This window comes from Pyrus communis, chromosome 1 (assembly GCF_041283825.1).
Source record: "Pyrus communis isolate YQ-2024b chromosome 1, ASM4128382v1, whole genome shotgun sequence".
In the NCBI taxonomy this organism is placed as follows: Eukaryota; Viridiplantae; Streptophyta; class Magnoliopsida; order Rosales; family Rosaceae; genus Pyrus; species Pyrus communis.
In genome coordinates this window covers 9,646,465-9,658,568 of record NC_142565.1, presented here as the reverse complement: position 1 = coordinate 9,658,568, position 12,104 = coordinate 9,646,465, and the positions used below count along the sequence as shown (strand labels likewise).

At 36.0% G+C, this 12,104-nt stretch overlaps 2 protein-coding genes across 2 annotated transcripts; one reads left to right on the top strand and one right to left on the bottom strand.

The window, feature by feature from the left end:
• Window positions 1-3,305: 3,305 nt before the first annotated feature.
• Window positions 3,306-4,221, bottom strand: LOC137721380 (ATPase, F1 complex, OSCP/delta subunit protein). The gene has a single exon (XM_068460475.2). The coding sequence runs from the start codon at window positions 4,062-4,064 to the stop codon at window positions 3,423-3,425; it is 642 nt and encodes a 213-aa protein (XP_068316576.2). The 5' UTR covers window positions 4,065-4,221; the 3' UTR covers window positions 3,306-3,422.
• A 2,840-nt stretch (window positions 4,222-7,061) lies between these two features.
• On the top strand, window positions 7,062-9,376 carry LOC137720537 (ras-related protein RABA3). The gene is made up of 2 exons (XM_068459621.2): window positions 7,062-7,501; window positions 8,660-9,376. The coding sequence occupies exons 1-2, from the start codon at window positions 7,203-7,205 to the stop codon at window positions 9,105-9,107; spliced, it is 747 nt and encodes a 248-aa protein (XP_068315722.2). The 5' UTR covers window positions 7,062-7,202; the 3' UTR covers window positions 9,108-9,376.
• The last annotated feature ends 2,728 nt before the right edge of the window (window positions 9,377-12,104 follow it).

Genomic DNA, 12,104 nt, shown 5'->3' with positions numbered 1-12,104 from the left:
ACCCATATGCCTTATAGTTGGTGTATAAGTGCCTAACACAGAACCGATGATTACAACTAGGTAGCACCTTCTCAAAAGCAGGTATTAAACCATGTTGTTTGTTAGAAATGAAAGTCCAAGTACGCTGGTTCACAATTCCCAAGTCAGTAGCTAGCAGTTCCAGAAAGCAAACCCAATTGTCTTTGTTCTCAAGCTCTACTATGGCATATGCAATAACCCAAGTTTGGTTATTTGCATCCATTCCCATTGCAGACAATAACTGGCCCTTGAACACTCCCTTCAAGTAGCAATCATCCAACTCTACAAGCTGCCTACATCTATTCTTAAATCCATTTTTGCAAGCCCCCAAACAAATATAAATCCTTTGAAATATCAGATGAGCATCATCATAGGGCAGCACCTTTGTTTGAAATGTACTACCCGGGTTTGTCCTCCTAAGCTCATCATAGTACTCCCACAACTTTTTGTACCAATCCACGTTACTCATCCCTTCAAGGATTTTCAAACACTGTGCTCTTACTTTGTAGGCTGTCTTGAGGTGTATCTTAACCATTCTTTCCTCCTTCATTGTCTCCATAAATGCAGTGATGGGCATGCTTGGGTTGAGTCTGAACTTGTCCACATACCTCTTCACAAGCCATGCCACTTTGCAGTTAGGATTTTCCCTCCAAATCCTCGAACATTCATATTTCCCAACATAGGTTTTCACTTGCATTGAATCTTCATTATACATCCTAGAAGCATACAATCTCCATGGATAGTTTTTCTCACACCTTGCACTAATATTCCATTTCTCATTCCTTTTTAGTATAATAAAAGGTGCACCATGCTTAATGAAGTGAGATCACACTGCTTCTCTCAACTGTGCAGCATCTATGAACTTCAATCCCTTTTCAAAATTTGGATCATACCTGTCGGCTTCTTCATTGAACTCAGTGTAGATGATATTCTCATCACATTCTAAACCTGAATTGTCAACACTGTGCATGTCATCTGAGTCTTGTCTCTCATCATCAAGGGGAACGTCTTCTACCTCCCTTGCATCAATAACTTATTTTGGATGTTGGTTCCCAACCCTTCACCCATTTCAGCATCTCCAATGACACTTTTTACAACCGTATCATCTATTGCACGACGATCATCATCTTCCAAACTGTAGTCACTGTCCACAAACTCACTATCTGTAGTGTCATCCTCTGCATTTACTGCCACAAATAATGTATATTTGTTAAAAACCTAAACTTTGCAAAAATAATTGACTACTAAAATTAAAATTGCAAAAATAAATGTTTTAAAAATTTTACCTTCATTAACTTCTACTTCGGCCCCTTCATTAACTTCTTCAGTTTCGTGACCTTCTTCAGTTGCATCACCTTCATCATCCTCATCACCTTCATTATCAACATTATAAAGACCATCTTCAGCCTCATCTCTACTTCCTTGTTCTCCCTTAATTGCTTCAGCCTTATGTTCATCATCACCATTGTAGGCTATGTCATTCAAAAGACAGTCGCTTTTCTAAGTGATCAGCACCCCCTTTTGCTCTACCCTTCTTCATTTTTGTTCTACTTCCCTTTGTAATCGAAATCGCCACCCTTGATTCCTCAATATCTTTTATCATGACACCTTTTTTTAATATGCCACTCTCATTTAGATTCATCAAAAGCTTATGTTTCAATGCAGCTTGCTTCGGACTCAGATGTTCTAGGTACATTTCTATTTCCCTAGTCCCTGGAACATACTTGCACATTTCACCCACACCTTGGTACTGTTCAATAAGCCTTAATCCCTCCATATAAGGCATCCCAAGAATCATATAGTGATTCAATATAAACCCATAATATCCTAACTCCTTAACCATTTCATCAATCTCGAAAAAAGACATGAAGTCTTTGTCTACGTAATCAAACCAAGCCTTAAACCCTCCCATAGCATTTTCAGACCACTTCCCACCATGGTTAATTTTAAGGCTAAATAATTCAGGCATGCCTACAAAGTCAAGGAAAAAGGTTTTAAAACCCGAAACACTAGTAGGACCATGAGGAAAAAAAGGTGAAAATAAAACCATGGCGACCATGAATACATAGTTTTTTAAAGGCTGCAATTGGGACCACAAATGAAGACAAAACCACATGCACATTGAAAACAATTAACAATGTAGCGAACCCACTACAAAAAACAATTCCAGAAACCATAGAAAACAAAATGGGATTGGAACTCACAAATCCCTAATCCTTAAAATTCAAAATTGAAAAATCGGAAAACATAAACCCATATGATCTACACTTTGAAAAAGGTAGGTCGCTTACAATAAACTGTTGTTTCAGCTACTTCAAACCTCATTTTTTCCCACCTCATTGCCAACGATGGCTTCACGACAACCTTGCCCAGAAACGATGCCCCTTCTTTGATGTGCAAAGGTGTGCGCAACGTACGATAACGTGCGAGGCGGAGCGATGGCGAGGTGGAACGACTGCACGTTGGTATGGTTTCGGACGGAGATGGGGGATCGCGATTTCTGGGGGAGTGAAAAGTGGTTTTCACTTTTTCACTTTTAACTGTTCCCCTTCTGTGAATTTTGAATTTTGAAATTTTTATTTTTATTTTTTGTTTTTAACTGAACCCCTTCTCTGAAGAAAAAAAAAATCCACGTGGACCCCTTAATGACACGTGGTGCCCAATCGTTGTCCACATGGGCGTCACGTCATCAGTTAACGGGAGACTTAACAGTTTGACTAATGGATGTATGAGACTGTCCCAAAACTTACACTTTACGTATAACTCTGGGATAAAAAAAAACTTGATGTACTAAATGTTGAAAACCACGAAAAATGAGGATAGTAAACTGAGATTTATCCTAAATTTTTTAATTTAAAATTGAACATAAATAGTACCTGACGAAAACTAACTGCACGATATACGATTGAAGGATTTCCAAGATTCTTACAAAAAAGATCTGAAGAGGGTCGTCATTCTTGTGTTTTTTGTCCTCAAAAAGCTATTTGGTGTCAACAGCTGTTCTTGACACTAATACATGAAATGATTTTCGCATGTCTTTTTTATTTTTTCGCATTTCTTTTTATCTTTCATATAAAAGTTTTATATCGTTTGAGTAATGACCTAATTTTGTATGTAACCGATTAAGCATGGGTCCCGAGAAAATTAAGATGACATGTTTCAGTGGATTGAGAATTAGGTTGAGCATGGTTTTTGGTGCCTCCTCTATAGAGCTTTATTACCTGCTATGGTGGAAGAAGAGAATCACCAGCAAAGAGAGAGATTGAGGAAGAAGAAGATGATGATCGTTTCAGCAGCAACCATGAAAATCCCGAATTGGGATTTCTGCATTCAAATTAAAATATAAAAAAAACTACAAACAGTCGTTTTTGCAGCATTTGCAATCTTTACATTTCTTACAGAAATCATACAGCAAAGGAATTCCTCACCTTCTTCACCTTCACAGCCCCACACAAATCACTGTAAATCCTCTGAAACTCCTCCAAAACTTCCCTCACAATCCCCACCTTCTTCTTCCCCACCAACATCTTCACCAAGCTCACCAAATGCTTGCTGAATCCGCCTTTTTCGGCCACCAACTTCACCGCCTGTCCCTTCTCTTCCAAACCCACAAAGGGATTGGCCAAAACAGCTTCCACCTTCCGGTTGTGGAGTAATTTTAAGAACCTCCGGATGTCCTGCTCCACCAAATGCACAGAACTGTAGCATTGGGATATGTCCAGGAGAGCCGCCGCGTACCCAGCTGCCGGGTTTCTGTGGACGTTCGGAGACGGCGGAGAGGAGAGGCGGATGGGGTTGGAGAAGGAACGGGTGGAAGATAAAGGGGGAGGCTTTTGAAGAAAAGATGGGGTCTTGGTGGCGATAAAGCTGCTGGGTTTGGTGGTGGTGGAGTGGAGGCTGTGGAGGAGGTTGGGCGGCTGTGGTTGCGGTAGTTTGTGAGTTTTTCGGGGACTTTGAGGATTGAAGTGGTGGAGCTCGCGAGACGATGTGGTGGAATAGAGAGTGGAGACATTGAGGGTTGACACAGAGCTTGAGAGGGTATCCATGGAGGAGAAGGAGATGATGAGGATAAATGTCAGTAAATGAATATTGGGTAATATCTATGAAAGCAGCTCCCTTTTTTTGGTCTGAATTTTATTTGTGATTCAAAATTCACTTGGAAATGCATACGTTGCAAGAGTAATAACCAGGAGTTATGTTAAGAAAAATGGCGGCCAGTCCACTGCAAATTTCTAGCCGAAAAGCCCACTACAAGTAGGTTTGAATAGGACACACGGGGTTATTAAACATAGCCCAGCTCATAAATCATTTTTCCCACCATCCATCGATGTGTCCGTTTGGGACATGCTTTTGTAAAAAACGATTCTGTTCGTCAGCGCTTTTAATATATAGACGTTTTGTTATAAGCACAACAAATTAAGTAGAATTCTAGTGTTTTCTTAAAATGCAATAGAACACATTTTAGAAGGAAGCACTTGATTAGTGCTTCTCCATTTAAGCATTATGAGTGTATAAACGCTTTAATTTTTTTTTGTGCCAAACACTATTTATAAATAATAATAAAAATCAATAGAAAATGGTAATATGGTCGTAATTTCTGTTTTATTATTGACCATTAACTGTCATATTTATTATTTACTAGTCATATCATCGCCGATTTGAGCTGACCTCATTGTCTTATTTACTACGACAAACAACAAGAAGAGAGAAGCTCGTCATAGAATCACTCTCTCCATCTCTCTCCAGTTCTTCATTCTTCTTGTAAAATGCTCCTAAGCCTAAAAGCTTTGTATGTAAAAGAGTATACAACCCTCATATAATCAAATACAACTACATACAAAGTGAATGTAGTCCAGTTAAGAATAAACCACTCAAAGTCCCTTTTTTACCAAGCTAGAAACCGACGTCTGCATATGCGGTGTGGGGTTTTGAAAAACTAGAAATTAAATTGATTTGAGAGAATATTTGATCATACTCATTACTTCTTCCTCTATTATTTGTTTATCGTATCATGACTTTTCTAATTCTAAATAAACGTACGAGTGAATTCCACCGTGTCCTTAACGAATTATTGTCATACATATGTATCGGGGTCCACCTTGTTTGCCTTGTAGGCCTTCCCAAATTATACGTAAAGCAATAACTTTTTAAGTACTGACCATGCAGCAATAACTTTAAGCATTGGTTTATGTTTCCTCCTACGCTTTTGTATATTTCTCATGATAAATAGTAAGAGGAATTTTTTTTAAAGTAAGATTCTTCATGAATTTTTTATTATTTTATAATTTAATATTAAATTTTATGTTAATATTAAAAAAATATTATACTCAAAATATGAAGATAATCTCATTTTTAAAAAAGCGCCCTTACATTTCTCATTCCTCAAAAAAATTTCCCTTCAATGTCATCATTATTATTTCTTACAAAATGTAGGTGCACCAAACATTTTGTCGGTGCAAACATCACAAATTAAGGTCACTCACAGTATAGTAGTTGCTGTGCGGCCAGAAAATGATAAAGAAGATTTTCGTATGTTGGAATTTCAATAGGTCACAAATATGAAATGTGCGAACAAAAGTATATGACAAATGACAATACAGTATAGTTTATACACTGTTGTTTTAAGTATGTATGCGACAAGTTAGAAAATTTTATACTTATCAATCTATGTAAGGTCCATCCTCCTATTAATGTGAGATTCATTTTCAACGCCCTCTCACGTGTGACGAGTTTTCAAATGGACAACACAAACAGGATGACGTGAAGCGTATGTGGCCGTTGAGCTTGACTCGTAAAACAACATGCTCTGATACTATAAAAAAAGTTTTGGGTATAAATTAAAAGGAAAACTAATGAAAATAACTTGAAAACATTGAGTTTTAAAGATAAGGACAAAATAAAAGGTAAAATGAATAGTACTAGAATTGACTTTTTAGTATGAAAATGTAATTTTTCGTTAAAGTGAATAATACCGAGAACTTTTCGTTAAAGTTCCTTAAATTAAATAACTTATATGTTTTCGCTATGTTAAGAAGTGCATACAATAATTTTGTGAGATTTTGGCTATGAGATATTTATTTATGAATGGTGCATGAAACTCAAGTAATTTGGTAGACGTAGAGCTCGCTTAACTGCCCAACCTCCCTATGGGATATTAATTTTCTCAATATCTTTGTCTATAATTCAATTAGTAGATATCCTTAAAAAAAGTTATATTATTAGATGTCTGATACGTTATATTTTTGCAATATATATATATATATATGTGTGTGTGTGTGTGAATAATGTTTCAAACTAATGGTTCATACTTCGTAGTGATTATATAGTAACACTATTTGTCGAATTTTATTTTTGTCATTGAAGATTTAGAAATATAGTCGCTTGAGTCCTGTCCAAATCTGAATCCACTTGGGTAGTTAAAATCTGAAAATAAAATAAATAAATAAACACATTAATAGTCGTTAACATGTCTAAGATTTGACTACATTTCTCCCTTCATTTTTGCTAGAAAATTGAAATGATGGAATCTAACTTTATAACTAACCCAACCCAATATATCTGTTTAGAGTCAATTAGTACACTGACTGCATGATGGCCTCAAATGAGTTGGTTGCTTTGTGTTTTCATGACGAAATCAACTTTTATAATTATGAAACCCTGTCAGGCTGTTATTATTACTCCCGAAAGTTGAGCCGACGAGGCGAAGATACTAGCTGGTTTTTTTTTGTTTTTTTTTTGGGATAAGAAATTAACACCAACATTATGGAATAAACAAATTCAAAAGTACAAACGAAGCTTCTGTTGCACCCAAACTCAAATCTAAATTCTACAAGTTAGAGTCGTTTAAAATGTCGTTTTGTCCGAAGAAGAGAGTTTATATGCTGCTTTACTGGATCAGTATGATTGATAGGAACCAAATCCCAATTAAAAACCTACTGAACCAAACTTGTACAGCTTATGAGTAACAGTATTAGCCCAAATTATGCATCTCACAGATCATTATACCATATGATTTAATAATGCAGCTGGGTACGTCCACTATTGCTGCTTTTAAGAGACCGACAAGGACTGCACCATTATTTTCTCGATCTTTCTTTTTTCTGTTGTTTTCACTTACTCCCACTGACTTCCTAAACTAAACCAAAACAAAGACCAAGTTCTGAGCTCCCTTTTTTCAGAAGAAAATGAACCAAGAAATGAATGGGGTGGATGCGGAGGCGACGGTGGCGGAGAGGGCGGAGAGAGAGAGGGTGAGGAGGGAGATTAGTGTTATGACTGGACATGAAAAGATTGATTATGTGTTCAAGGTGGTGGTAATTGGAGACTCGGCAGTTGGGAAGACTCAGATTCTGTCGAGGTTCACAAAGAACGAGTTCTGCCTTGACTCCAAGTCCACAATTGGGGTTGAGTTCCAGACCAGGACTCTCACCATTCAAGGAAAACTCATCAAGGCTCAGATCTGGGATACTGCTGGCCAAGAAAGGTTGGCTAGTTTTTATCATTCTCTCTTACCTTTTGTTTTTGTTTTTGTTTTTTTTTAAACTCTAGGAATTAATTTTCTCCTTTTTTTCATGTTTATGTACGTCTTGAACTCAAATGGTAATGGAGGCTTAAGAACCATTTGTAAAGATTTCAGAGAGGGTTTAACAGTCCACTACTAATTGATTCAGTACCGATCAATATTGTTCTTAACTTAACCACTTACTTCCTGCTATAACAGCACGTGAATGGTTTTATCACAAATAAGTTGAAATCTTTTAGTTCAAGTAGCGAGGGAGGATGACCGATGGAGTATTTGTTAGGTTTTAGATAGGTGTATGATTCAATTCCTTCCAATGTGACTAATAGATGCATAAGGTATAAAGAATTTGAAACTTGAATACATGTTCACTGTAATCATGATTTAGGGTGATTACTTTATTTTTAACAATAAATACGACAATGTAATACGGTCCCGTGATATTCCTCTTTACGAATCTGATGGATGGCAAATTCGATACCAAATTAAGCTGCCTATTGTGTGGCTTAACCGAACTCTCCATCTCCCTAGTGTAAAAATATCGATGTACTAAGAAGAAAAAAAATACAATAAATAGGACAGAATAAACTTAAATTTGAAATAATTAAACACTGTCACATTATTTGACTAATAAAATTAGGGTATGTAGTGGTACTCAAATGTGCAATAACTTAACAAGAAGCCTTAACCATTTGAGATTTGGGATCTAGCTAGTGGAACTGTGCCAAATGAAGGAGACCAGGTTAATTTAGAAACATGCTAAAAATAGACAATTAATATTACCCAGTGTTTACAGAAATACAGGTTCTTCACTTCTTCTCGTTCTGTTTTTGCCCTGCATGACAGACGTGCATGTGGAAAGCAGCAAAGGCATCTGCATAAATATTAAAGAATCCTGATTTTATGCTGATGCTGTATTTATGTATCACCTGCACCATTAATGAACTGCAACAATACATTCAAAATTTTACTGATAGATTTAATTTCCGAAAAAGATAATATTCCCAACAGAAATATAACTTCTATTGGACAAAATCCATGGTTTTTTTTTTTTTTTTTTTGAATTAAATTTGGACAAGAATTGTGAAAAATTGAAGATGCATTTGTTGTTTTTCCTTGTAGGTATAGGGCAGTTACAAGTGCATACTACAGAGGTGCATTAGGGGCAATGCTGGTGTACGACATCACCAAGAGGCAGACCTTCGATCATGTAGCTAGATGGGTTGAGGAGCTCCGGGCCCATGCTGACAGTTCGATCGTGATCATGCTGATCGGGAACAAGGCTGATCTCGGGGACCAGAGGGCCGTGCCGACGGAAGATGCAGTTGAGTTTGCTGAGGAGCAGGGGCTGTTCTTCTCAGAGACATCAGCTTTCAGTGGTGACAATGTGGACTCTGCATTCTTTAGGGTTCTTGAGGAAATATATGGTGTGGTGTCTAAGAAGGCATTGGAATGTGGCAATGAGATAAAATCCAATGGGGTTGATCTTAAAGGGGCAAAAATTGATGTTATTTCTGGTTCGGAATTGGAAATTAGTGAGATGAAGAAATTGTCTGCTTGCTCTTGTTAAATTCCAATTGTAAGAAGCAAATGCAGAGGTCTCGTTATTCTTTTGGGTTTGCAAGCCATTGGTGTTTATGTTTCTTTTATTTGTTTTGTTTTGGGTAGCTAAGGAAAATGTGTAAAAGTAAAGGAGGGAAGTTCTCTTGGACGAGGTAAGTACTTTATCACTTGAGCTATGTAAGTATTTACGATTGGCGTTGTGATTATAGTTACTATGATGTGAGTATTGAACCCAAATGTTATAAGAGCTTAACAAATATCAAGTTTTTTTTTTAATTTTTTTTAATTTTTTTAACATAAGTGATAGAGTTTCATTACCAAGAATAACTAATTACAAGAGTGATAGATGGGTACATATTATCCAATGACTAATTTCTTGATCTGGAAATAATTTGCATAAAACACAAATAATTTTAAACCCGTATTGAGCTACCACACAAATCACACCGCTAAAACTAAGAGTCCAAAAGCAAATATGTCCCAAGGCAGAAATGTCAAACATTATTGCAACGACATATGGTGTACGACTTTACCACCGAAAATTGTAGGGTAGGTTTTGGTTTGTTCCTAATGGGAAGAGATCCTCTCCGGATCTATCCCACCAAATCCTAGGAATCCGGATGTCTGGACCCTTATAATAATTGTAACCATTAGATCAAATTTCAAGAATCCGGATCTCCGGATCCCTAGAATTTGGTGGGAGAGATATGGATGGGATCTCTTCCCGTTCCTAATGTAATGCGAAAAGACAATCCAATGTGGACGTCGGCTCCTTAATCGCATCTTTGGATGAAAGAACTTATATAGAATAACTTCACAAAGATCGTGACGCTACTGTTTAATCATATAATTTTATATGTAATAATTTCTTTATATAACATTATATTATTGGACTGAAAAATTATAATAATCGTGAACTCATTTTACGTAAGTTGTTATCACTACTTTGCGTGATACAGAGGGGGTGTTGAGTGGGAGCGAAAGGTGCGGTCACATAGGTCCCCAAATTTGAAGGGGCTCCCAAAATTTTTGTCATCTAATATTATGTAATAAGTTCTATATTTAATAAAAAAAAAATTGATTTTGTTAGTACTTTAAAATCTCTTTGTGCAACTCTTATAAGAGTAATTTTTTTTTTCCTTTCTAAATATAAACACTTGGAGTACAATGATATATTTTGTATGTCAGTAATAACACCTGAAAAACGATATATATAATAATATTATATGTTCAAGTGAAACTTCAAAGTTAGAGTTTTATGTTTTTCATGTTTGGTTGTTTAATTAAGAATGAACTGCTTTTGATTATTTAATAAAGGTTATGTTTGTATGTCACATCTCGGCCCGGTCCCCCACCACATCCCAGGTTCGATTCTACCGTAGCACAATATTGTCCGCTTTGGGCCCCAACCACACCCTCATGGTTTTGTTTCTAGAAACTCACGAGCAATCCCAGGAGGGTCAGGTGAGAAATGTTATATTAGCTGGGTATATCAAGGATGTCCTGTTCTGGTGGAGAACATCGTAAGCCAACTAATCTGGTTCCATTAGATATTGTTGACTTCGACGTTGTTCTTAGCATGGATTGGTTACCTACGCTCTAAGCACTTGCATTACTATTTTAAACACCTTCACTCGTACTTATATACTTACATAGTGTAAAGTAATTAGTTTGGTTTTTATTTACCCACATATTTCGTATCACTATCTTTTCCGCACTACGCACATGGCTATGTCACCCTCACGTGACGGCCAGCATGCCTCGATTTAGGTCGGGGTGTGTCATTGTAACTCTTTTTACTATAATTAATGACATTTGTAAACTAGCATTCAATGAGTGTTAAAATTTGTTTTGATTTAAGTAACTGTTTTCTAACATCAATACATTGTTAATATATATATATATATATATATATCTTAAGAAGGGGCCCTCTTTTAACATAGGACTTCTGAAATCTCAAAGACGATCCTGGTGGCGTGATATATGAACAAAAAGTCTATACTTGGTTAGGTTGGTTGGATCATTAAAGAGAAAGTCCCTATGCAGCCAGATCATCAAATGTGGATCTTTGGCAGTAGGTAGCATGGACCATATTTGGGCCCTGCCTCTAAGGCATGGCTTAAGGCATTATTCATGTTGTAAGTATGGCTTGGGAGATGGGTTTACATTCTTTTGATCGTGTGATTGCTTTGACAGTGCATTTTACTTTCTAATAGATCGTGTCAAGTGGATTGATGTTTATCGGTTGATTGGTATAACTCTTACACCATTCTATCTTTTATGCAAATTTAGATTTCTCATATCTATCACAAAGATAATAAGATGATTGATTGTTTAGCAAACTTCGAAATTCAACATGTTGAGGTTCATTGGTGAAATTTTTGTCCTCCACGTGCTAGTGCAACTTTTGCTTATGGCTGTGGGAAACATAAACTAACTTCATCAAATAGAATAATGACACGTGGATTGTATGCTCGTTATGACAATTTTGCCCTTAGCATCATGATGGAAGGTATGAAAGACCTGTATTTTCAAAAATACTTATATAATACTTATATGTTAAATGGCACAATTAATTTCATTTAGCTTTGTATTATTATCCATTTAATCTTTTCAATTGATAATTTGTCAATTATTTTTATTTAATTTCCTACTCCAATTAATTGATCATTGGGATCCAATTAGGTCAAATGATTTATACGGTAGTAGTATTTTTACTTTTTATTTGGTCTTATATTACATATTATTAAGAGTAAATAACACGAAACTATTTCAACTATGGGTTGAACTACAATCTCATATCTCATATTTTAAACGGTTTGATAACTAATACATGAGAGTTTGATATTTTCTCAAACTATTTTATAGTATCCAAATTATGTTGCTTTGATAAAAATATGGAATTAATTTTTAATGACCATCCTATTTATATATGTATAAACAGGTTTGTATATACTTGATCTAAGCCAAGCTGTTTTTCAAACTATATATATTGTATAGGATG